This window comes from Podarcis tiliguerta (genome assembly GCF_965153285.1).
Source record: "Podarcis tiliguerta genome assembly, chromosome: 16".
Classification (NCBI taxonomy): Eukaryota; Metazoa; Chordata; class Lepidosauria; order Squamata; family Lacertidae; genus Podarcis; species Podarcis tiliguerta.
In genome coordinates, this window is record NC_139549.1 from 22,901,406 (window position 1) to 22,926,213 (window position 24,808).

Below are 24,808 nucleotides of genomic sequence, written 5' to 3' on the forward strand. Positions count from 1 at the left end.
AGGGGAGGACCATAGCTCAGTGGTTGGAGCATTCACCTTGCAGGCCAAAGGTCCCAGGTACAGTTCCTGCCATCTTCAGGTATGGCTGTGAAAAAGACTCCCTACCTGAAACCCTGGAGAACTGTTGCCAGCTAAGATAGATAATGCCCCGCTAAATGGACTTGATGGTCTGACTCTGTACAGTGGTACCTTGGTTGTCGTACTAAATCCGTTCCGGGAGTCCATTCGACTCTCGGAACTGTTCGAAAACCAAAGCGCTGCTTCTGACTGGCTGCAGGCGCTTCCTGCGCTCAAGCGGAAGTCGCGTTGGACGTTCTGCTTCCAAAAAACGTTCGCAAACCGGAACACTCACTTCTGGGTTTGTGGCTTTCGGGAGCCAAGCCGTTCGACAACCGAGGTACCACTGTAAAAGGCAGCTTTGTAGGCCTGTTGGAAGATAAGAAAAATGATGGAGATCCTTTAAAAATAAGGATCAGTTTGTTCCCAGTGGGGAAGGAAGTGTTAATGTCAGCGTATCTGTTCTATCTAGCTTAATGATTTGGAGAAGAAGCATGCTATGCTGGAGATGAACGCGCGTAGCCTGCAACAGAAGCTTGAGACGGAGCGTGAACTCAAGCAGAGGCTTCTGGAAGAGGTAATAATACTCAACTCATAATGAGATGCCATTCATCCGTATTGGGAGAGATTATGAAGTCACCCAGCTTCACACAGCGGGTATTTTACACCACAGACTTTACTGGTTTAATAATAACTCCATCTTCCCTGGGAATTACAATTTTTATGCATGCACATATTTGCTTGCTGTTATATCATGCTTTGCGTTCATCATAGTGGTCCCCAGGTAGTCAGCCATACAGGCACTGATCAATCCCAGGCTCACTTAGCTTCATATAAGGTGCTGTTTGTCATTTGCCTTCAGTCTGTATTCTGAAATTCTCTGATGGTGGCTGGGAGATGCAGCATTGGGTTACTTAGCAGGGCATTCTCAACATCTCACCAAACTTCAGCTCCTAATATTTTTTGAGAGAAGCCATCCCAGATAGCGATGCATAACTGTTTTAGGCTGTATACACCTCCCTGGAAGTAGATCCTATGAAACTCATTGGGTTTTGCTTATGAGTAGACATGTAGAGAGTTGCACTGTTAGGTTTTGAGGTTAAGATCTTGGAGGAGGCTTGGAAGCTTATTTTAACTCCCCAGTGTTGCCTCCCCTCTCTTCCTTAATAAAGAAGTCTGCCACTGGAAAGGCAAATAAAATGACACTGCTGTGTATTTATGCCAGTTAATAATACTCTATTGCCGAGTCACAACCACCTTGACCTTTTCTATATATCAGCCTTTAGATTTTTTTTTGCGCGTTTGGAAAAGCAGAGGATTCTATTTAAAATGCAGACTGCATGGGCATAGTTTTAAGGCCAAAAGGGATTTAGAACACTGGAATATTACCAGATCCTCTAATAGGAATATATTTTCTCCACTAACTAAATGCTGCATAGATACACTCTACTTGATCTGCACAATTTGTTTTCAATGACTTCTTCATAGATTTTTGAATTTTTGACTCTCTTTCATCATTGTGGACAAGGAAAGGGTAGATGAATGTCTTCGAATACTCCTGCACCACAAAAGCCCATGTTCCACATCCAATAATACTTCATGCATATTTTTTCTGAAAGTTTTTTTAGTATTTTGCAAACGTTTCTGGTCTCAGGGAAGGGAGATCAAGCCACTACAAAAGCCACTGAACTCATCTCCCCCCATTTATATACCCACTCGACCACTTTAATCTGCAGAAGTGACACTAATACTACTTCTGCACTTTTAAGAAATTGATCTGTTAGTGTGGCAGCACCCACACACGTTGGAACTCCCTGCCTGTTGACACCAGGCAGGTACCTTCACTGTACTTTAGGCACCTGCTCAAAGCATTTTTGCTTAGACAAGCTTACCCAGATAAGTAGGATGTTGGAAAGTGTTTTGACCTGTTTTCAGCTTATTGCTGATTTTAATTATTGAATATTTTAATGGAGCTGCTGTAACTGTTCTTATTGATAATTTTACTGCTTTATTCCTTTTGTAAACCTCCTTGAGGGTTCTTTCCTTTTCCCCTTGAGGGTCGTATTCCCTTCTGAGCAACCTCTTCCAAAGGCCCAATATCAGTGGTGGGTGGGGCCAGAAGCAAAAGTGGGCGGGCAAATGAATGTAAATTTAACCTTCATGCAGTAGGTGTGTGACCTGGCTAGGTGGCCTGGGAAGACTCCTGAGGGCCATATAGAGAGGCCTGGAGGGCCACATTCGACACCTGCCCTCCCCAGTCTGAAGTTCACCACCCCTGACTTAAAGAATCTGGATTTCTCCTTCTTACCAACAGCAAGCAAAGCTGCAGCAACAAATGGATCTACAGAAAAATCACATATTCCGCCTGACTCAAGGCCTGCAAGAGGCTTTGGACAGGGCAGATCTTCTGAAGACTGAGAGAAGTGACCTGGAGTACCAGCTAGAAAATATCCAGGTGAGAAGAGACAATGCCTTATGCTCTGGATTTCACACATCCTCCACTGGGATTGTTTTGCTGTCTGCATGGACATGTGTCACAATATATGGTTTTTTCCCGATCTTTCCTTTTCATCCTTTTTATTTGTACTTCAAAGGTTCTCTATTCCCATGAAAAGGTGAAAATGGAGGGCACCATTTCACAACAAACCAAGCTCATTGACTTTCTGCAAGCAAAGATGGACCAGCCAGCCAAAAAGAAAAAGGTGAGGAATCAGGCGGTTTGTTACACATGGTGTTTAAAAAATAAATAAACCTAAGGCTGGAGTCCAAAGAACACTTGCAGCTAGTTCCGTGTGCCCCAGAATCCTGCTGGGTGTGCGCAAGCCCCCTGCGTGTGCCTGAAGTCTTTTCTTTGGAACCTGGCCTAAATGATTAGCTGCGGTGTCTTGATATTAAGCCATAACCTGAAGGAAAAACATGCCCAAGCTATAAGAGGATGCTGTAAAGACAGTTTCGGCTCATGACGGTGGAGTATTTTGCTCTTTCTTCTCTGAGCGAACCCACTTGGAACAATTTGGGGAAAGTCCACACTTTCCCTGCTTTTATGCCGAAACGTGAGCACAAACCGTGGAAATAAATGTTTGCAAATAAGGGCAGGAGTGGCTGTTCAGGTTCATCACGGCCGGGTGTCGCCTTTGTTACTAGCAAGCTCTTAGACAGAGATGAGGCGGCAGTGGAGATGGGAGGGCTGTGTGCAGCTTTATCCATCCGCTGACGCAATTCCGCACAACAGATTGCTCAATCTATTGTGAAATAAAGTTACCAGCAGCCTGCTCATGCATTCCCTTGCACAGTGATGTTCCCCTGGTGCAAAACATTTCACCGGTGGAACAACCGTGCCACTAAGCGACTTCAGCTTTTAGCGCCAGTTGGATGCCCCCCCTCCACAGAATTCTCCATCGAGCTAGATGGAAAATGTTAGCAATTGCCCGGATAAGCTTCTCAAAAACAATTTGAGTGGGGGAGAGCTTCTCCCCGCTGCCACACCTTAACCTCTTTCTTTATTGAGATGAGGAATACCATCAGACCCTCTGGTCTGCAGTTAGTGAGGTTTCCCTTCCCCTAGTTTAAACCATCACTTACTAGGAGTTAGGAGCTGTCTGTGTGTTTCTGTTGCTAGGGCCTGTTTAGTCGACGGAAAGAGGACCCTTGTTTACCCACACAGGTTCCTCTGCAGTACAATGAGCTGAAGGTGGCGCTGGAGAAGGAGAAGGCCCGTTCGGCTGAGCTGGAGGAGGCCCTTCAGAAAACCCGCATCGAGCTCAGATCTGCTCGAGAGGAAGGTAGGGGGCTACTGAAAAGTTGCATCTGGAGAGAAGGGCCGTTTTGAGTCCAAACGCGTGTCTCATATTTTTGTGTTTTCTGTAGCAGTGAAATGTTTTTCTCTCCGCCCCCCCCATCCTCTCCCCCCTTTCCCCCTGTTTGCTGTTGAGGATCCAATAGAGCAACACCTTTGCTGCAGGCTGTATCTCTTAAGGCTGCCTTAGAACCACGGCTGCTCCTCGTGCCGGGGAGGAGTTGACTAACTATTTATGTGTATCTGTAGCTGCCCATAGGAAAATTACAGACCACCCTCACCCATCCACTCCTGCCACGGCCAGGCAGCAGATCATCATGTCTGCCATAGTCCGGTCACCAGAACACCAGCCCACGCCCATCAGTCTGCTTGCTCCTCCCTCAAGCCGCAGAAAGGAGTCTTCCACACCAGAGGGTAAGGCTTCGAGGGGGCGGGTTGGGTATGGGAAGAGTCCCTATCCCTTGATTCAGCTCAACACCCTCCTTTCATCTATGCACATTCTAACCAAGCATATCCATGAGTTAATAATAATAATAATAATAACAACAACAACAACAATAATAATTTATTATTTGTACCCCGCCCATCTGGCTGGGTTTCCCCAGCCACTCTGGGCGGCTTCCATAGAAACAAAAAATACAGTAAAATATCACAGATTAAAAACTTCCCTGAACAGGGCTGCCTTAAGATGTCTTCTAAATGTCAGGTATTATTTATCGCTTTGACATCTGATGGGAGGGCGTTCCACAGGGTGGGCGCCACTACCGAGAAGGCCCTCTGCCTGGTTCCCTGTAGCTTTGCTTCTCGCAATGAGTTTGGCAACCTTAAGGGAATCGGGAGGCTTGGAGACTTGTTAGGGAGAGAAATATATATATATATATCCCCATGAAAATGTCCCCCCGTCCCAATCACTTCCTCTTCTATCGTGACCCAAGCCTTCATAATTATTCTTTTTATATTATTCTTCAACCTAAAAGTCTGACTTGACCAAGCAACAAATAACTTAAATGGAAATCGGTTGAAAGGGAGAGAACAAATAGAGTCTTCTTAAAATAAAGGCTGCTATAAGATTCATTCTGCAAACTACAAGTTCCAGAGAAAACGAAAAGTTTTTTCTTCTTCTTTTCATTTCAAGGACCCTCGTCGCTTTGTCACACACCAAAATTATTTGCACGTAGGAGGTGCCAGGCTCGGTCTAATGCATTTCCCTATTAAGAGAGACTTGGTAGCAGGGCCTGGGGTAGGCTTTAGAGCTGCTCAATATGAAGATCATAATAAAGAAATAGTAAAAATGTCAATTTGGAAACACAAATCAGCTGGGATGATGGCAGGTGTAGGCTGGAGGGGCGGAAAATTCTGTGCTTTTCTGCTTTGAAAGTACAAGTGTTATATGTAAGGGTGATCTCTTTATTTTAATCATAAGCACACTTACTCGGGAGCAAACCCCACTCAACACAAAGGGACTTGATGCTTGGCAAATATGTATAGAACTGCTCAGTTTGTCCATGGAAGGAGACTTAACTCTTCTGTTCCCTTTCCCTTTCAAGTGTATATAGAAATGCTGAGCAATTTGGGGCTGGTCCTGCCTCTTTGCAGGATGCTTACTTTACTCCAAAGTGCCACATACCGTGATGGAGCTGTATACATAATAAGCAGAAGATTTTAGTTCCAACAGAAACAACAACATAAAGAAAGGGTTTCTTCCTGGTAGAAATATGCTGAAGGAGCACCTCTTTGACACTTGAGATACATGTTAGGACCCACCCTGTTCTCTTGATAGTGATCTGTTTTAATTGTTTTCAATACTGCCTTTTTCTTCTGAAAAATTGAACTTTCTACTTCCAACAATTTGTTTTTTCCCCTAATTATTGGTGATAAGTTTGAATAAGAGGCTTTCCCATCTTACCCAGCTGCGGTTATCCTAATATCCTGTTCTGGTCCGAACTCGTTCTACAGCTTCCAAGTCTCTTTCGTGAGCAGTTCCTCCTACTTGCACCCTCGGGCATTATCTTGGGTTATTCTGATTTAACCATTGAAAATCTGGGGTCCTCCTTCTTTTGCCTAGGGGAGGCAATTTCCTGTTGAGCCATCTTTTCTCAAATGCTGAGCCATCTCTCCCCCCGCCCCCCAAAAACCCCCAATAATGTGACACGGCTTTCGGGAAGCCTTTTCAGACAACCTGCTTCTGCAGCTGCTTGGCTGTCTTCCATGCCCATCCGTGACTATTCCAGTATCTCATGCCACTAAGATTTCTTTTAGCTTTCCAGATCTGTTTAGCCATTAGGACTTGAACGCTTTGCCCCCTAAAAAACAACATTCAGCGTAAGTTTTCAGCTCTCCAGCGTGTGTTACTTCTCCGTGTTTCTTCTGCAGTGCTTGTCTCCCTTTTATTGATGTCTGAAGTACGTACGGCTTGTCTGCCATCCCTGCAGGTCTGTTGGTGTACTTGTCAGTGTGATTCAGTCGTGTGGTCTAGAGCTGGTGTACTGTTGTGCCCGGTCTAGAGGCCTTGCAGATCTAGGGCTATTGTGTACTGTTGAGCCAAGAGAAAGGCCCCCAACTTAAACCTCTTATCTGTTGTGAATATGACGTATGCCTTTTACAAAAGCCGTGTCTCTTAGCATCAACCCCCTATTTAAAATATAGGAATAATTCTGGCATACCTTATAACATGGGTGATGAACCACAGGCCTTATCTGGCCCATCAAACCTTCTCCAAGGGCTTGCCAGCCCCAGTGCAATTTATCTGCCCCACTCCCCCAGTGGCATTGGGGATTATCCCTCTCCAAGTGCTCAGGTAATAGAAAGGAGTTCCTGGCAAAGAAGAAGAAGGATTTCCGTGGCTCTCCTGTCTGAAAACCAAGGGGTCAGAGAGCCCAGTGATATACCCGCTGAGCAAGAGTGAGGAGAGTTTTATTCCTTTCTCTGCAACCTCTCTCCCCAGAGAGGGGGCTATGGTGTGTGCATAAGTGTGGGGTGGCCACACTCACCACTAGCATTCAGCCCCCCAAGGGCCTTTCAGAAAGGCAGTGTGGCCCTTTGACTGACTGTTAGCCTCCTGTGCTTTACACCATAATCAGGATCGCTGAGATAATTACGTGACGTGCTTTGAACCCTCCAAGCACTGTAAGTGCTAGTTGTTCTTTCATCTGCAAAAGTTAAAATTAACTGGCTGGCCTGTGATTTTAAACTCCGGTGCGCCCCAACTCTAAGCACTTGGTACGTATTAACTTTCCTGCCAAAACCCGAGTATATCTCTTGAGTGCTAACAGCAGCGCTGCTTGAGTCTCGCTGCTGTTAAATCATCATCCTTTCTTACTCCATGTTGCCGCATGAAACCCTTTCATTTAGCACTTATTTCCACAGTGCATTATTTTTTTGTAGAATTGGCGCGATCTCTCTGCCAAACCTCTGGAAAAACAACAAACGGATTAGGTATCGCTGTTTAAACAAGCAAGCAACTGCGTCCGCATTCAGTTATTTGCGCTTAGGGGTGGGAGCAGCCTGTTTCAACTTAAATCAAAGGGCTGCTTTTCTGCCTCACAGAAGCGTTCTTTTGCTATACCCTTGCTGGTGGTGGCTGTGCTTGGTGAAATGGAAAGGGGCAGCTAACTCAGTAGTAGGGCGTGCGCCTTGGCTGCAGGTCCCCAGCTCAATTCCCGAAGCCTCCAGTTCAAGCCATCAGATTGCTGGGGACAAGAAGGACCTTTACCTGTGACAATAGAAAGCCACTCCCAAGCAGGATTGGGCAAATAGTCTGAACCAGCAAAAAGCATCTTCTTACGTTCCTAAGGTCTCCTTTTCACATGTGTTGGCCAGTTGAGTTCCGAGTATGTGTGCTGCTTTTGCCACCACTGGCCATATGCTTGCTGGTGGCATATGCATATTGTGCCTTAGGGAGGATTGGAAGATTTACCTTTTAGTTAGGTACCAACCAAACCAGCCGAGGGAGAAGGAAGTGCTGATAGCTGCTGAGCTGCTTTTAACTGTGCTTTGCCACTTGCTCCTTCCCCCCAGAGTTTAACCGGCGTCTGAAAGAACGGATGCATCACAATATCCCTCACCGGTTCAATGTGGGGCTGAACATGAGAGCAACTAAATGTGCAGTTTGCTTGGATACGGTTCACTTTGGACGACAGGCGTCTAAATGTCTTGGTAAGAATGGCAAGGAAACAAAGGTGGTAACAGGGCCGAACTGGAAGAGTAATAATACCTAATGTTATGTCCATATTGTCTAATTTTTTGTTCTCTTGGCCAATTTAGCTTGTTATCTGTGTTCCCTTTCCTGTCCTCTCTGCCTCAAGAAAGGTTTTCACCGATATAGCCCTATTTGTCCTTGGGCCTTGTAGGCTGGCAATTAAAAAAAATACTATTATTTAAAAAGAATTCCTTAGAATGTTAGTAAACGTTCCATAACACCGCAACAGCCACACCAATGCCTGGTGAGGGCTCATTTCCATCAGTTGGAGCCAGAGTCTCTTAATCACTAGCTAGAGCAGCTTCAAAGACTGCAGCCCAAATTTACCTCAGAGTTTGGGGAATCTGGAGTTGGCTTTTCTGCAAATTCACAATTTCTCAATTTAATTCATTACTGTTCTAAGATCACAATAAGCACACACCTCACCCCGCACACCAAAATTATCGTAAACTGCTTTAGAGACTTCATGAATTATTATTTTTTAATAGACTTCATGAATTAGCAGTATTCATCCTGTATTCCTTAGGTCAATCCTTTTCTACTTATCGTGCCAAAATAAAAAGGCAGTGGAAAATGATGCCGAAAGCACAGCATCTCCTCTCTCTCGCTACAAAATGGGGTCCTAGGCCTCAACAGTAATGCCATAAGGTTCTCAGCTTTGTGGGAAAGGGACATGGGTGGATTTCAAGCATTTTAGGAAAACCGTGGCGACCTTTATTAAGCAGGCTTTATCTTGGAGGACAAAGCTGATCATGTCTCCTGCAGACGTACTCATTTCACAACTAGCACAGAACAGGTTCTTAGCTTTTACTTGCTGCCTTGTTGTTGGCATCCATCTGTCTTGAAAGACAATGGAGTGCGCCTCCAGGGGTGGAAGTCAAACCGCTGGAGAATCACAGCGCCTGCTGCGGCTGCAGAGACCAGTAGCTCATAACAGCTGCCTCCCATGTGTACCAAAGCGACCTCTCTGGGTGCAATCAAGTATGTTTTGCTGTCATTAAATGTTTTACTAATGTTCTTTAATATTATTTTTAGCGCCAGTAAGTTGTCTTGTTGTTTCACTGGAGCCTAAAAGGTGTGGTTTATAAGTTTAACTTACAAACCTTTTGTTCCATAGAATAATAAAATGAAATGTGACTAGAGGTCGGAAGGCCTGGGGAAAAACTGGCAAAAATTGGGGGGGCAACCAGTTTCCCCCCTGTTTTTTTTCCAAAGCTGTATTTTTCCAGGAAAAAAAGGGGCTTAGGGAAAAAAACCTGGTTGTTTTTTCCAATTTTTCCGGTTTTTTCCAGGCCTTCCCATCTCTAAACACGACCCAAGGCAAGCTTTCTACAGCCTATGTAGGCACAGTAACTCCAGATTCCTGGATTCTGCTTTCCTGTCAAGCAGCTGATCTGATTTCAGCTGTATGTTATGTCAGTCTGAGGCTCGAGTAGCCAGTATGGTACGTTCCAGAGGCTTGGGACTACAGTGGTACCTTGGAACTCTTAATGCCTCCGTTCTTGAACGTTTTGGCTCCCAAATGCTGAAATCCTAGAAGTAAGTGCTCCGGTTTCTGAACGTTCCTCAGGACACAAACATCCAACGTGGCTTCCGCTGTGCAAAAACCTAGCTGTTTTGGCCAGTCAGAAGCCGCACCTCGGAACTCAAACATTTCAGAAGCCAGACGGTCTTCTGGAACAGATTACATTCAAGTTTCGAGGTACCACTATACATCTCTGTTGAGCCACTGCCGGCAAGGACAATGATCAGAGATGATGAGAGTTGTAGTCCTCAACTTCTGAAGGACTACAAGTTGGCTACTCCTGATTTAAAGTCATGTCAGTAACAAGTCAACTTTCTTTCATAAACTGACAGTTTTACATTAAGCATGAATTAGTATTTGACATGACTCCCTTCAAAAATTGCTGCAGGAAAAGAATGTACAATGGTACCTTGGGTTAAGTACTTAATTCGTTCCGGAGGTCCGTACTTAACCTGAAACTGTTCTTAACCTGAAGCACCACTTTAGCTAATGGGGCCTCCTGCTGCTGCCGTGCCGACGGAGCCTGATTTCTGTTCTTATCCTGAAGCAAAGTTCTTAACCTGAAACACTATTTCTGGGTTAGCACAGTCTGTAACCTGAAGCGTATGTAACCCGAGGTACCACTGTATTGGAATTGGTTATCAATAGACCTTGGAAAGCAGCTTGGATAGGGCACCAGAAAGGGAAAAATGGATGTACTGTACCTAACACCAAGAAGTTGTGAACCAGAACATGTGGTGATACTCAATAGGAAAGTTAGTTGAGATTCTTCAGCTTAATACTGGGTCGGGGCAGACTTGAGTCCAAGCAATTTTGATTTTGTGAAAAATCCTTTGCCTGAAGTTTTTAAGTGCAGGGCTCTATCCAACATTCATTGTCTGCTATCACAAGAGCCTTTGCACTAGCAGGTAGTGGAGTTTAAAGGTTCAGCAATGAAGAAATCCAGCGCAGCAGTTACATTAGCAGAAGCTTCTTGTGCAACAAGTATACCGCTAAGCAACTAATATAGTACTACATTTGATAGCCCTTAAATCCTAATGTTTCTATAAGGTTTCCCCCTCTTCCCTTTCTACCCTCCCCCTGCCAGAATGCCAGATGATGTGCCATCCAAAGTGCTCAACCTGTTTGCCAGCTACTTGTGGCTTGCCTGCCGAATACGCCACGCATTTCTCCGAAGCCTTCTGCCGGGACAAACTGAACTCTCCGGGTCTGCAGCTGAAAGAGCCAAGCAGCAGTTTACGGCTAGAAGGATGGATGAAGGTGCCAAGGTACAAACGTGAGTCTCTGCGCTAAAATTGCTTGCCCAGAGCTGCTGGTGCTGCCGCCGCCGGAGGAGCCGCTCCGTAGACTGTAGCTGTGAAGCCGATTCTCTTGTTCGCTGGTGAAAACTCCTACGGGAGGTTGGCTGACCACGCTAATCGGGAACCTTTGACGCAACCCTCTAACGCAGTTTTGTCCTTTTTCTGTGTTTTCAGAAATAATAAGCGTGGGCAGCAGGGCTGGGACAGGAAGTATATAGTTCTGGAAGGAACTAAAGTGCTTGTTTATGACACAGAAGCAAGAGAAGGTAACCTCTTAACATCTGACTCGCTTTCCCCGTCTCCTCTGACATGGCCTCTCAATGCATAACTTTGTCTGAACAAAAACCTTTGAACTTTGTGGAAGTGGGGAGATTGGCTTAATACTCTAGGACATCACTCTTTGTAACGCCTCGCCCTTGGAGAACCCTTTCTGCATCTGACCGCCAAGGAGCTGCCACTGGGCGCCTCCGGTATAACCCCTACGATTGGCAAAGGAACCTGAGTGCGTTCTAGGCTGCATTTGCCGCACATATGGGGCGCTGATTGCTGTTGCGCCACACAAACTGACCATGCCCCCAACCTTCTCTGTGGCTGAGCCATTGATCAGAAGATCAGTAGTGACAGGTACGTTATCTTTCAGGGGCGCTTCTCTGCCATTACTGATCTTCTCCCCCCCTGAGATAACCCAGAGCCTCCCCGCCCCTTAGGAACAAAGCGCAATTTGAAAACGTCTGCTCTAGTTGTCTTAGTGCCCCTCCAGGCTGGTGCTTTATTGTGGGTTTAGTTGGCAACATGCTGTTGAGACGGCAGAGAGTTCCTTAGCGGCAGATTGGTTCCGCTTTAGTCTCTTCCGCAATTCTTCCCCAAGGCTATCCCGTTATTGCTACCCAGAGGGCCTATAGTGCAATGAAAGCGGGACAAAGATGATGCTGATTTTAGCAGGGATGCGCATTAGCTGGAAATGAAGCAGTGTGATGATGCCCCCCCCCCAAAAAAAAAACCACCATTCTGCAAGTGCAAACAGTATTGAAAGTGGAATTGTGTATGACTGCCCTGATAGCATTTTGCGCCCAAATCACTGTGAATGCGCAATCAAAAGTACGTCTGGAGGGGCCTTTTGTCTTACTTTTGTTCCAGCCCTCAAGAATGATGTGAAATTTAACGTGTGAAGTGCCTTCTCCCCAGACACCTGTTTTTCTCTCTGATTTCTTTGTCTTCCAAGTTTCCATTCCCCCTTCACACTCTTGTCCTCCCACTTATATCTTTGCCAAAGCAGGACAGAGGCCTTCGGAGGAGTTTGAGCTGTGTCCTCCAGACGGAGATGTGACCGTCCACGGAGCTGTGGGCGCAACTGAGCTCCTAAACACTGCTAAGACAGGTGAGGTCAACTGTGTTTCATCTGATGTGTGAACACATCAGCTGGCTGTGGCAGAACCTTAGCTTTTTCAGATATCTTTTTTAAAGAAAATAATGGTGTGGTCCTATCATTTGTTATTTAAGTTTACAATTTTTTACAAACCTGAGCCATACAATGCAGGAAGCTGCCATATACCGAAATGGACACTTGGTTCGTCTAGCTCCATGATGTCAGGGACAAGGGAAACCCCAGAGGAGGAAGGCTCAGGGCCAGGGGATTGGGTGGTGGGATGCCAAGGAGAGGTCAGAGGTAAAGGTTTGGGAGGAGAGGCTGGATGCTGAAGGGGCAACAGTATTTAGTAAACAGGAAGAGCAAGGAAGGTACGCTCTGTGGAATGTCCTCCCATCAGATGTCAAGGAAATAAACAACTATCTGACTTTTAGAAGACATCTGAAGGCAGACCTGTTTAGGGAAGTTTTTAATGTTTGCTGTTTTATCGTGTTTTTAATATTCTGTTCAGAGTTGCACAGAGTGCCTGGGGAAACCCAGCCAGATGGGCGGTGTATAAATTGTTGTTATTATTATTATTATTATTATTATTAATAATAATAATGTCTGTGACCTTGATTTCTGAGGCTCATAGTTCCTGATTGCATTTTTCTCAAGATACCTTGAAAACTTCTTTTCCGCCCTAAACCGCTTTTGACCTCTAGGTCTTTATTCACGCACCACCCACCCCATTTCCTAAACCTCTGTCTGTGTTTTTTGGTAACAGATGTGCCCTATATATTGAAGCTGGAATCTCATCCTCATACCACGTGTTGGCCTGGCCGGACTCTCTACTTACTCACACCCACTTTTCCTGATAAGCAACGCTGGGTCAGTGCGCTGGAATCCATAGTTGCTGGAGGAAGAGTCTCCAGGGAAAAGGCTGAGGCTGATGCTGTAAGTAAAAACATTGAAGGTTGGGGGGTGGGGGATGATCCTCTTTCATTTTAAAAAGAAGGATATTTCTAGCCTTTTTAACATAGTCCTCTAAGGAAAAAAAACAAAAACAAGGAGAATTCTATCCCATTTGCTCAGTAAGTAAATCTCCACCCTTTCTGCATCCTAACTAATTATGTGGGATGATTAATAAGCTCTTGGACAGGCACTATCTGATTTTGTTAAAACTTAACTCAAGCTGTTTTAATTAACCAAAACAGAATGTTATTTGCATTTAGGCAATTCCTGTTTCCCATCAATTTACAGCCATCACCACCCAGCGTACCCTAACCTAGGTACTCACCATTTGCATCACATTTCTGACCAAGGGCCTAAAGCACAAAATAAATCTAATGACCACAACACTCTAGGCCTTTTATCAAGCAATCAAAATGGAAATATATATTTTTAAGGTGTGGCTTGGGTTTTGCAGGTGCACCCAGACACACACAATTTGAAAGGTGAGCCTGCTGTGGAAGCATATTCGCCATGCTTTGGGCATGCATCTTTTAATCTAGCCCTGGGGAAACATGGTGTTTTGGTTTGCAGCTGAAGGAGCAATGCACAGTTCTGATTTGGCGGCCTTTCTGCCATTCAGGAAGATATTTTCTTTCCTTCTCGGAATGCAAACATTTAAGTTTGCTAGGGGTGTGGGGAAAGGAAAGAACCAGAGAACCTGTGTGATCCATGGGAGGAGGGACAAAGAGGTACTGGACGTATGATTGGAGGCTGCGTATGTGTCCCTTGAGGAGCATGGAATACCGTCCACTGTCAAAGAAAGTCTGCTTCTGAATACCAGTTTCTGGAAACTGCAGGAGGGAGAGAGTACTGTTGCTGTAGGCTTCCCATAGGCATCTGACTGCCCGCTTTCAGGGTTCTCGACCAGATGGGCCACTGGTCTGATCCAACAGGCTCTTCTTACATTCTTAGCAAAAGGAACCCTGGCATCTACTCTTGCATGCAACTAGTTTTGTGGAGCTGGCAAGAAGGTATGTGCTTGCGTTGCTTTTTCCTTTGTGGAGTGAAGATCTGCTGTCACAGGGCGAGATCTGTACCCGAGGGCTCTTCTCTCATGGGCTTCTGTGAAGAAGGTGGGAAAGTACAGTCATACTTCGTGTTGCGATGGGTTCATGTTGCGTCTTTTCAGCTTGCGGACGCGGCAAATCCGGAAGTGTATACTTCCGGGTTTCGCCACATGCGCAAAAGCGTTCTATCGCGCTCTGCACTTGCACAGAAGCGTCGCTCTAGTTGCGGACTTTTTGGGGTGCAAACGGCACCCCAGAATGGACCGTGTCCGCAACTAGAGGTACCACTGTGTTGTTTAGTATTATGGTTGTTGTTATTGTTAGTAGCCATGCAGAATTACTGGCACGTGTCCACCCCATGGCAAAATGGACTAGGTTAGATAGAAAGGATTGTGCCACTGTGGTCTTTCAGACTCGGCCATCCTTAGCCTTAGCCTGCTCCCGGTGACGTCTTTGGCAAATACAGCTTTTCATTGGTGGGTTTAAGAAGTTTCCATTGTATCGTTCCTGTGCACCATGCTAGTTCTCCTTTTCTCTCCCTCATGCACAGAAGCTCCTTGGAAATTCTCTCCTGAAGCTAGAAGGGGAGGACCGTTTGGATATCAACTGCACACTGCCCTTCAGTGACCAGGTAATGGAGGATTTTGCCAACTCTTGCTTTGCCATGCTGGGGAATAAGCAAACTGAACAAGGAACCTATTTAGCTTTGGACCTTCTGGGATTTCTTCCTTCGGTGGTGGTGGTTTTTAATAGCATCCCTGTAGCCTTTCTCTCTGTGTGTGTTGACTCTTCATAAACCCCTTTTGTAGGTGGTCCTAGTGGGTGCTGAGGAAGGCCTTTATGCCCTGAATGTGCTGAAGAACTCTTTAACACATGTCCCAGGAATTGGTGCCGTCTTCCAAGTGCACCTCATCAAGGATCTGGAGAAGCTGCTCATGATAGCAGGTAGAGTTTGGGAAGCCATGTATTCTGCTATAAGGGAACTCTTATATGTCAACTTGAATGTTTCCTCATCAGGCTCCTGAAACTTCAATGGGCTTTGCCTGCACTCTTCCAGGCACACCTTACCTCAACCATAATAGCTAGAAACTTGCTTTTAGAAAAAGAGAAAAAAAACCTTAGTTTATATGATGGCAGATTTTGTGGCTGATGCTACATTCTGTGTGGCATTTCTGCACTCTCAGGACTGCAGTGTGTGTGTGTGTGTACGTGTGTGTGTACCTTGGTAACTCTCTCCTTGCCCCCCCCCCCCGGGGGGGCAGTTTTGTTTTTGTTTTCTTTTGTTTGCATTTAGTCATATAGAATTGCATTGGCAATTTTGTCCTTGTTTTGAAACACCTTTCAATGATTTTGGATGGTTTATTTTGTATGCAACCACCTTCAACTATCTTTTGCATCATCAAATTTAGGAAATTGGGGAGTTTCCTTACACAGCGCTTAGTATTCTCAATATTGCGTACACTGGCTGACAGCAGCACTCCAGGTTTTCAGGCAGGGAATATTCTCAGTCTGACCAGGGATTGTACCTGATAACTTTCTACATGCAGAGCAGGTGCTCTGCTGTTGAGCTATGGTCCCTCCTCCATTAAGCTAATAAACAGAAGTTGATAAAAGTTTATTAAGCTTTCTTTGATGATCCTTCTGACTTGTGAAGTAGGACTTAACCCATTTTCAGTGAACGGAACGAGTTCCAGTGCTGTTTAGACATAAAACATTTCTAGAAACCAGCTCTTAGTGATTTGGTGCCATTAAGTGTGGGAGCAGCATGAAACTTTTACTTCTGTAATTTTGCTCCTCGGCTTAGCTAGAAATGTTTCTCTGCTCCTCTGTGTCTTTCCTCAGGGGATGAGAGGGCACTGTGTCTTGTTGACGTGAAGAAAGTTAAGCAGTCTCTAGCCCAGTCCCACCTGCCAGCCCAGCCTGATGTCTCTCCAAACGTTTTCGAGGCTGTGAAAGGTTGTCATCTTTTTGCTGCTGGCAAGGTAAGACCCCCAAGCTTTGCATTTGCCTCTTAATGCAGTGATCCCTGGAACGCAGGGTATGATGATCAAAAGGGTTGTTAGACCCATCTCAAGGCCATGCATCCACTATTTGTTTAAGACATTTGTATGTCACCCTGGGTCATATTAGATTTCAAGGCGGAGTACAACAAAACAGCACTATTTGTTATCTTTCACATGCAGATTGAGAATGGCCTGTGCATCTGTGCAGCGATGCCCAACAAAGTGGTGGTTCTGCGCTACAATGAGAGCCTCAGCAAGTTCTGCATCAGGAAGGTAAATTTGCAAGTGCAATGCAGTCCCCTTTTGCCCGCGAGAGGCTGGCAACAGTTGGTCTCAACCCTGACATGGTGAATAACCTGCCCACTCTTCCATTAGTTACAGCTAAACCTTCCTTCCACCCTTTTTTGTCTTTGCATTGACCAAGCTGCAACTGTATAGTGTCTTCATCATATATATTCAGTGTAAGTTACTCCCCTGGACATTACACATTGCCACACAGAATCAGACTGATGCAAAAGTACATAGTGGTGATCCTATACTGGCCTGTCAGTGTAGTTTAGGATATGCAGCCCTGTTTGAGATTTAATCTGTGCTACAAGAATCCCTTAGGGACAAGAATCACTTAGGGACGCGGGTGGCGCTGTGGGTTAAACCACAGAGCCTAGGACTTGCCAATCAGAAGGTCGGTGGTTCGAATCCCCATGACGGGGTGAGCTCCCATTGCTCTTTCCCTGCTCCTGCCAACCTAGCAGTTTGAAAGCACATCAAAGTGCAAGTAGATAAATAGGTATCGCTCTGGCGGGAAGGTAAACGGCGTTTCCGTGCGCTGCTCTGGTTCGCCAGAAGCAGCTTAGTCATGCTGGCCACATGACGCGGAAGCTGCACGCCGGCTCCCTCGGCCAATAAAGCGAGATGAGCGCCGCAACCCCAGAGTCAGTCACGACTGGACCTAATGGGCAGGAGTCCCTTTACAAGAATCCCACAGATGCTTACTAGCAATCCATCAGTTTGGAGAACAGTAACGGTGGACATGCATCCTTGAAGCCAGCCGGTCTCCTGAAACGTACAGCTGCAGAGGAGAGTGTGGTCCACAATGTAGCCTGCTTTTATGCAGGGCCTTGGTGAGACTTAACACGGAGTAAACAAGAACGTGGTAGTCTAGTTGCAAGGGGCTAAATGCAGCAACTCGGTTTATAATTCTGTACCTTGAATGCTGAGGTCTGTTCTGGACCCCATAATTCAAGAAAGAGACTAAAGCCAACAGGTTGGAAGGATGCCAGTGGGCAGCTGCATTATTATTTGTTCCTGTAGAGCAAGGATTTTAATCCCTGTCCCAGCAGTGTTACCCAGAATCCTCTACCACTCTCCTCAAAGTGAGACTGAACAAGCCAATGCAGTTGTCACATTCCCAAGCCCAGAAACTCCAGACCTATCTTGGATTTTGTGACTGCAGCCAGGCAGATTCCTAGGATCTTCTTAATCTTAACCACCCTTCTCTGCTCCAGTCAGGGGGCTGTATAATCCAAGTAGGCTAACTGAGGCTCGTATGTCTGCTCTTTTGTTTCCGTCCTTGCAGGAGATTGAAACCTCGGAGCCCTGCAGCTGCATTCATTTCACCAGTTACAGCATCATCATTGGAACAAATAAGTTCTATGAAATTGAGATGAAGCAGTATACCCTTGAGGGTAGGTGTCACTTCCTAACTATGCTTTGAAGAGCTAGTGCTTTAAGTCCTCAGGGGGATGTGGGGCAGGGGTGGGCTGTCACCTTCATGCCTGCCCTGCCTTGGTCATAGGAGTGTAGGAAATCTTCCTTAAAATCAGACCATTGGTTTATCTAGCTCAGCACTGTCTACACCAGGTGTCAGCGGACTTTTTCAGCAGGGGGCCAGTCCACTGTCCCTCAGACCTTGTGGGGGGCTGGAATGAACGAATCCCCTTTTGGGGGGGGGGGGGATGAACGAATTCCTATGCCCCACAAATAACCCAGAGATGCATTTTAAATAAAAGGATACATTCTACTCATGTAAAAACACGCTGATTCCTGGACCGTCCGCGGGCCAGATTTAGAAGGCGACTGGGCCGGATCCGGCTCCCGGGCCTTAGTTTGCCTATCCATGGTCTACACTGACTTGCAATGGCTCTTCCTGGGTTTTAGGCAGGAGTCTGACCCAGCCTTACTTGACAAAACTGGGGATTGATTCTGGGACCTTCTGCATATATAGTAGATGCTCTAGCACTGAGATTTGACCTTTGTTTAAAATGAAATAGGCACTGATCTAATTCTCTTGTGCCTTCTAGAATTCCTGGACAAGAATGACCATACTTTAGCTTCTGCTGTGTTTGCATCATCCACCAACAGTTTTCCAATCAATATCATCCAGGTGAACCCTACAGGGCAGAGGGAAGAGTATCTGCTTTGCTTTCATGGTAAGTCTAGTTCAGTGTGTTGCTCAGCTTCTGCCCATTTCTCCCAAGGAGCTCAGAGCAGCACACCTGGAGCTTTCCAGGGTGATTCAGGTACTGGCAACTCTCAGGTCAGCTTAGTTTCAAAGATCAAACTGCATGTTCAGCGCATGCTCTAGGTTTTTCGAAGGGAAATTGTTCCCACATCCGACAACTGCAATTATGGCTTTGTGGAGCTCTGGAATCCTGGCAAACTCACATTTCATTTCTCTTAAGAATAATAGCTTGAAATGGAATGGTGGTGATTGGTGTGTGTGTGTCCCCTCCTGCAGAGTTTGGCGTCTTTGTAGACTCCTATGGAAGGCGCAGTCGCTCAGATGACCTTAAATGGAGTCGTCTGCCTTTAGCATTCGGTAAGCGTTTGTGTGATTTTCATTGTCATGTGATTACTTGTGCACCCATCTTTTTCTAGTGTTCAGAGATGCCGAGGTTGTAGAAATAGCGAGGGGGCATTTGTCTTTCCTTTTGTAGAAGGACCTTCAGCAGAGAAGGAGGGAGAACCTGTGGCCTTCCTGTTGGTGATGGCCTTGAGCCAACATGGCCAGTGGTCCTGGATGTTGGGAGCTGGGAATCTAGCTAGATCTGAAAGGTCACAGGTTCCCACATCCCTGGCTTAAGTAGATGTGTTCTTTTACAAAACAAAAACTCAAAAATCTGAGGCATGGTTTTATTTATTTCATAAAATTTAAACAACAAGAAGAACAAACAAACAACAAATTTATTTATACCCCACCCTCCCCAGTTTAAAAACCGGGCTCAGGGCAGCTAACAGCAAATATAAAACATTGATTAAAATGTGACTTAAAAACAGCATAAAATACAACATAAAATGCAGCATCAGTATCAATAAAATTAAAAAATTCAGGGGTCATTTGGGGGGGGAGGACAACAACCCCAGTCAGTAGACATCAAATGATCACCAGGGCTAACTGGCCAAGTTGGTCCTCCTAGGGCCAGCAAGGAGACCAGGGAAGAATTTAAATGTGGGGTCCCGCTTGATTGTAAAAGAAATTGGTAAAAATAGTTAAGAACAACTGTCTAAAACATTTTCAGAAGTAGGGCTGTGGGTGGACAAGACATGCGCTTCTTAAGAGATAATTGGACAAGTTCACAGAGGACAAGCTTGTCCGTGGCTACCGGTCACAATGGCTATATTCTACATCCACTGGACACAGTATACCTCTGAATACCAGTAGGTGGGGAGAGTGCTGTTATGCTCAGGTCCTGCTTGCTGGCGTCCCATTGGGGCATCTGGTTGAGAACAGGATATTGGACAAGAGGGGCCATTGATCTGAAACAGCCTCCAGGCTCTTAGAATGTTTTCTTGTGAGTTCCCTGACTACATTATTCATCTTTGTTCCTGGCACTGTTCTTGCTGTAGCCTACAGGGAGCCTTACCTGTTTGTGACGCACTTCAACTCTCTTGAAGTGATTGAGATCCAAGCACGTGCCTCCCTCGGGTAAGTAATTACGCCACCTCACTGCTTGCCTTCTACAACTGTGGAGGCCAAACTGGCCAAAGCAAGATTTAAGAGCCAATTTTAAAGGCACTCTTCCCTCTCCACCCCAACCCAGCACTCCAGCACGAGCCCACTTGGATATTCCAAGCCCTCGCTACCTGGGTCCAGCGATTTCATCAGGAGCAATTTACCTGGCCTCTTCCTACCAGGACAAACTAAGAGTTATTTGCTGCAAGGGGAATTTGGTGAAGGAATCCAACAACGAACTCCACCGAGTCCCCTCTACTACGCGCAGGTAATAAGTAATATTACAGCTTTACACTTATAGGAGAGGGGGAAAGAGAGACCCCTGCCCCAAGGTGCCCTCTACTTTCAAAGGATGGGGAAAGCATGGTGGCAGTAGATGGACATGATGAGCTAGGTGCAGTTTCACCTACCGAGATGCCAGTTTGATTGGGGAAGAAAAGTGGAGAAGATTAAAGATTGCATGGAAAGCAGGATGCATCACCAGTGCTGAGAAAAGCCTTAGAGAAAGATACGTGGTTCATGCCAATGCAAGTTCTGCTCAGCGTAGACCCATTAAGAACATAAGAAGAGACTGCTGGATCAGGTCAATGGCCTATCTAGTCCAGCATCCCATTTTTACAGTCTCCACCGCTCAGCTATGCCTCTTCCCCAAAGGGAGAGGTAAACTGAGTAGTTTGAGGCAGAGTTTTGGGACAAGTTGAGGAGAAGAAGAAGGTGTAATAACAAGGGGGATGCCACTGAAAGAAAGTGGTGGTCCAGGCCAAGTGATGATGAGAATGTGGGCCTGTGTCTTAAGTAAGAAGATGCAGGGGAAGGAACAGATGTTTACAATGTTGCTTAGGTCTTGGTTGAATAGAGAGAGGAAAAAAGGAGGAAAAAATAGAAGATGAAGTTGAGCGTGCCTTACCTCACTCAGCTGGGTAAAGGTAAAGGGACCCCTGACCATAAGGTCCAGTCGTGGTTGACTCTGGGGTTGCGGCGCTCATCTCGCTTTATTGGCCGAGGAAGCCGGCGTACAGCTTCCGGGTCATGTGGCCAGCATGACTAAGCCGCTTCTGGCGAACCAGAGCAGCACACGGAAACGCCGTTTACCTTCCCGCCGGAGCGGTACCTATTTATCTACTTGCACTTGGACATGCTTTTGAACTGCTAGGTTGGCAGGAGCTGGGACCGAGCAACGGGATCTCACCCCATCACGGGGATTCGAACCGCCAACCTTCTGATCAGCAAGTCCTGGGCTCTGTGGTTTAACCCACAGCGCCACTCGTATCCCTTACTCAGCTGGGTAGGTAGTGGTAATATCAGCTACTCTCTACACCCAATGACAAGAGGGAAGATGAAGGGGAAAGAGGAGCTGTTCAGACTTGGGCATGTTGAGGGCAGTGATGAGCTGCTGAAGGACTAGCAGAAGGAAAGAGGGAGAGGTTGGTGGTAGGGAAGAGAGATCTGGATATCTTCAGCACAGAGACCTGATGAAGATCACCCTGTGTTTAGATAGCTGTGAGATCATGGCAGAGTCCTCTGGAACAGAGGAAGACCTCCAGGGAAAACACTGAAGCAGGCTGCATTCAACTGGGCTCAAATAAAACCATCAGGGTTACAGAGATCCAACGATGGGGAAGGTGTTGACCTGAAGAGCATGTTCACAAGCATCTGCGTCAAAGGTGGCCGAGAGGATAAGGATGGTGATGGAAGAGCGAAGATTTTTTTAGATCTGAGAACAAGGCTATTTATTTATTTAAGTGAGGTCTGTTTCAGTGGAATGCAGTGGATCGAAGCCAGACTGCGTTATCTCAAGAGAGAGGTGTAGGAAAAAGAGAAAGCTGAGGCAATGGGAGCAAAGTACAAATCCAGATATTGAAAGGTGAAAAGGAGATCAGGCTACGTAAAGGAGATGGTTTTTGCTGGTTTTTAAGGTGGGGAGCAGTAGTGTGTGGCCATCACTGCTCCCACAGGAGGCATTGGTCGCCACCAACTTAGATGACCTTAAAAGCAGGTTAGATAAATTCTAACCGGCTATCAATGGCTAGTAGCTGTGCTGGCTATGTTCTGCCTCCGCAGTTGAGCCAGGAATGCTTTTGAATACCAGCTGCTGGAAACCACCGGAGGGGAGAGTGCTGTTGTGCTCAGGTCCTGCTTGCATGTTTCCCACAGGCATCTGCTTGGCCACTGTGCAAACAAGATGCTGGACTAGATGGGCCATTTTCCCTTATCCATCAGGCTCCTCTTATGTGCGCATTCCATGTGAAAAGAGCTGGAAAATTGGTGACTGATGGAGGGATGGTAACCCAGAGGCAGAACTAGATTGGATGTTACATGTTAGGGGCTGGTTACGCAGCAGTGCAGGGTTTCTGCCGCATGTTAAAGAGTCCACAACAGAGAAATCTTTTCGCCTTTCAGTCTGCCAGCCCTGCTGTGTTACAGACACAGCAGCACACTTGTTTTCCGTCCCCAAAAACGGCCTCGCAGAGCAAGGGGAAAGGCACAGTGGGGGGTTTTGCTGTTGTAAATAAAAATGTAACGTTAAGGTTTTTATTGTCACTCAGCTGTCCACGTCCATTGTTTTTGAATGACAGCAGCCCGAACAAGAGGGGGCCCCCGACATATAACGAGCACATAACCAAGCGGGTAGCGTCAAGCCCTGGGCCTCCGGAAGGTCCAAGCCACCCTCGGGAGCCAAGCACACCCCATCGCTATCGAGAGGGAAGGACGGAGATGCGCAGGGACAAGTCTCCTGGGCGTCCTCTAGAGAGGGAGAAATCTCCTGGCAGGGTCCTGAGCACCCGCAGGGAAAGGTCTCCTGGGAGGCTGTTTGAGGAGAGCAGCAGGGGACGGATGCAGGTGGGGGGAGCAAGGACTCCCCTCTCCCAAGTCAACAAGGTAAGCTGGACTGTCCTGCACCATTTCTCGTACCTTGCAATTTATTTATATGCTGCCTTTTAGCCAAAAGCCAAAAATGCAATAAACACATGCAAATGCAAACAATACAAATGATAGAAATCCAAAACAAAACCTTAAATGTTTTTAAAGTATTTAAAAAACAACAACACATTCCTGTTCCTGAAAATAGGGCAATGAACGTTCCCCACAAAAATGTTAAGAGAGAGCCAGAGTAAATACTCAAGCAGTGGCTCCTCCCTAAAAGGATCCCAGGCAGACGGAAAAGCTGGTGCCCCTTGATGATTCCAGCAGATTCTCTCCTCTGTAGTGATCTCTCTATTACAGCAGTTGTTACACGTTTCTTTTCTCATGGACCACTTGAGAATTGCTGGGCGGGCTGCAGCGGGGCTTGAAAGGTCACTTCAAATTTATTATCTTGTTATTTTGCAAAGGGAAGTGCATTACTCACATAAAACCCTCACGAGCACACCACTGTAGAATGTAATCAGTCCAAACAGTCTGCGTGGGTTAGCTGAACTGCAGCCGGTGAAACCCGACCTTGTAGGCTATCTGACAAAATGTATCCAGTGTAAACCAGGAATTCACAGCTGACAAAATTGGACCGTTCTGATACTGATTTGGGTTGGTAACAATTTGGAGGGACATACCAAGTTTTGCTTCCGGATTTTAAATGTGAAGTAAACTGATTTTTTCCTTCAGCACAGGCGTCATTGTTGAGATCAGTGCCATATTAAGAAAAATCATGGGCACTAGGCCAGATCACTGTTTTAATTTTTCAGGAGAAATTTAGTAGACCTCCCCAGAACCATATTATGAAAATCATGGGCTCTATGGCAGGGCCTTATTTCCTTGTTGGAGAATCTACCCCTGGTCAAAACTGCCTTGATATTGTCATCGGGGGGGGGAGCTAAAGTAGAGGACTTATTATTGATTTGTTCTGCAAATTTTCTATGAACCACTTGAATGGAGCTTCTATGGACTACAATTTGAAAACCCCAGCTCTGTCATCTATTTAATTAACTTGTATGCCGCTTCATATTTCAGCAGAAATCTCTTAATTGGCTGCACCATTGTGTGGAATAGCTTCAAATCGTAGCAATTTCCAGAGAGCAGTTCTGCCCTTCATACTAGAAAAATCCCTTATATATAGGAATGATCCCAGAGGAGTTGGCTTTGTGGTCTAGGTGGCTGGGGCAAACCTTGCAATCAAGCAATACATCCCTGTGCGTTCAGATTCAACGCTTATTAAATTTATATGCCACCCTCCTTCCAAAGGAGCCCAGGACAGCTAACCTAGCAATACTAAAACAATACAATTAAAACTTCTAAAAGTAAGTCACCTACTCTCAAGTCTAGTAATTTCAAGGTTGCCTGGGACAGGTATTTCAGCTCTCAAATACCTGGCTAAACAGGAATGTTTTAAAGCTCCCTCCAAAAGTTAGTAACGAGGGAGGCCAATGCACCTCACTAGAGAGGGCATTCTACAAATTGGGAGCCACCACCAAGAAGGCCTCACTGTTGATTGTAGGGCCTAAAATGGTGAATATTGGGGAAAGGCACTATTGGGAAATGTTGTTGTTGATTAAATTTCTATACCGCCCTTCATCTGAAGATCACAAGGCAGTAGCCTTTGTTTACCACTAAGCAATATGCGCTTGAGAATCTCAGTCCAGCACTGCTGTAAACAATTCTAGGAACTTTGACGCCAA

General features: G+C 45.9%; 1 protein-coding gene across 13 annotated transcripts in view; it reads left to right on the forward strand.

Moving 5' to 3' along the window:
* CIT (citron rho-interacting serine/threonine kinase) overlaps positions 1–24,808 on the forward strand; it is a 111,273-nt gene that overhangs the window by 78,090 nt on the left and 8,375 nt on the right. For 5 of the 13 annotated variants that reach the window (XM_083417524.1, XM_083417525.1, XM_083417528.1 and 2 more), the window contains 20 exons: positions 530–634; positions 2,372–2,512; positions 2,652–2,759; positions 3,677–3,839; positions 4,103–4,267; positions 7,871–8,008; positions 10,664–10,844; positions 11,052–11,143; positions 12,151–12,255; positions 13,010–13,179; positions 14,794–14,874; positions 15,053–15,188; positions 16,086–16,225; positions 16,427–16,519; positions 17,823–17,931; positions 18,547–18,675; positions 18,984–19,064; positions 20,093–20,171; positions 20,287–20,466; positions 22,745–23,078. In XM_083417524.1, coding sequence (XP_083273650.1) covers positions 530–634; positions 2,372–2,512; positions 2,652–2,759; positions 3,677–3,839; positions 4,103–4,267; positions 7,871–8,008; positions 10,664–10,844; positions 11,052–11,143; positions 12,151–12,255; positions 13,010–13,179; positions 14,794–14,874; positions 15,053–15,188; positions 16,086–16,225; positions 16,427–16,519; positions 17,823–17,931; positions 18,547–18,675; positions 18,984–19,064; positions 20,093–20,171; positions 20,287–20,466; positions 22,745–23,078 — 2,730 coding nt within the window. The remainder of the gene's footprint in view (positions 1–529; positions 635–2,371; positions 2,513–2,651; positions 2,760–3,676; positions 3,840–4,102; positions 4,268–7,870; positions 8,009–10,663; positions 10,845–11,051; positions 11,144–12,150; positions 12,256–13,009; positions 13,180–14,793; positions 14,875–15,052; positions 15,189–16,085; positions 16,226–16,426; positions 16,520–17,822; positions 17,932–18,546; positions 18,676–18,983; positions 19,065–20,092; positions 20,172–20,286; positions 20,467–22,744; positions 23,079–24,808) is intronic. The other 8 variants (XM_083417521.1, XM_083417522.1, XM_083417527.1 and 5 more) reach the window with 7 other exon arrangements.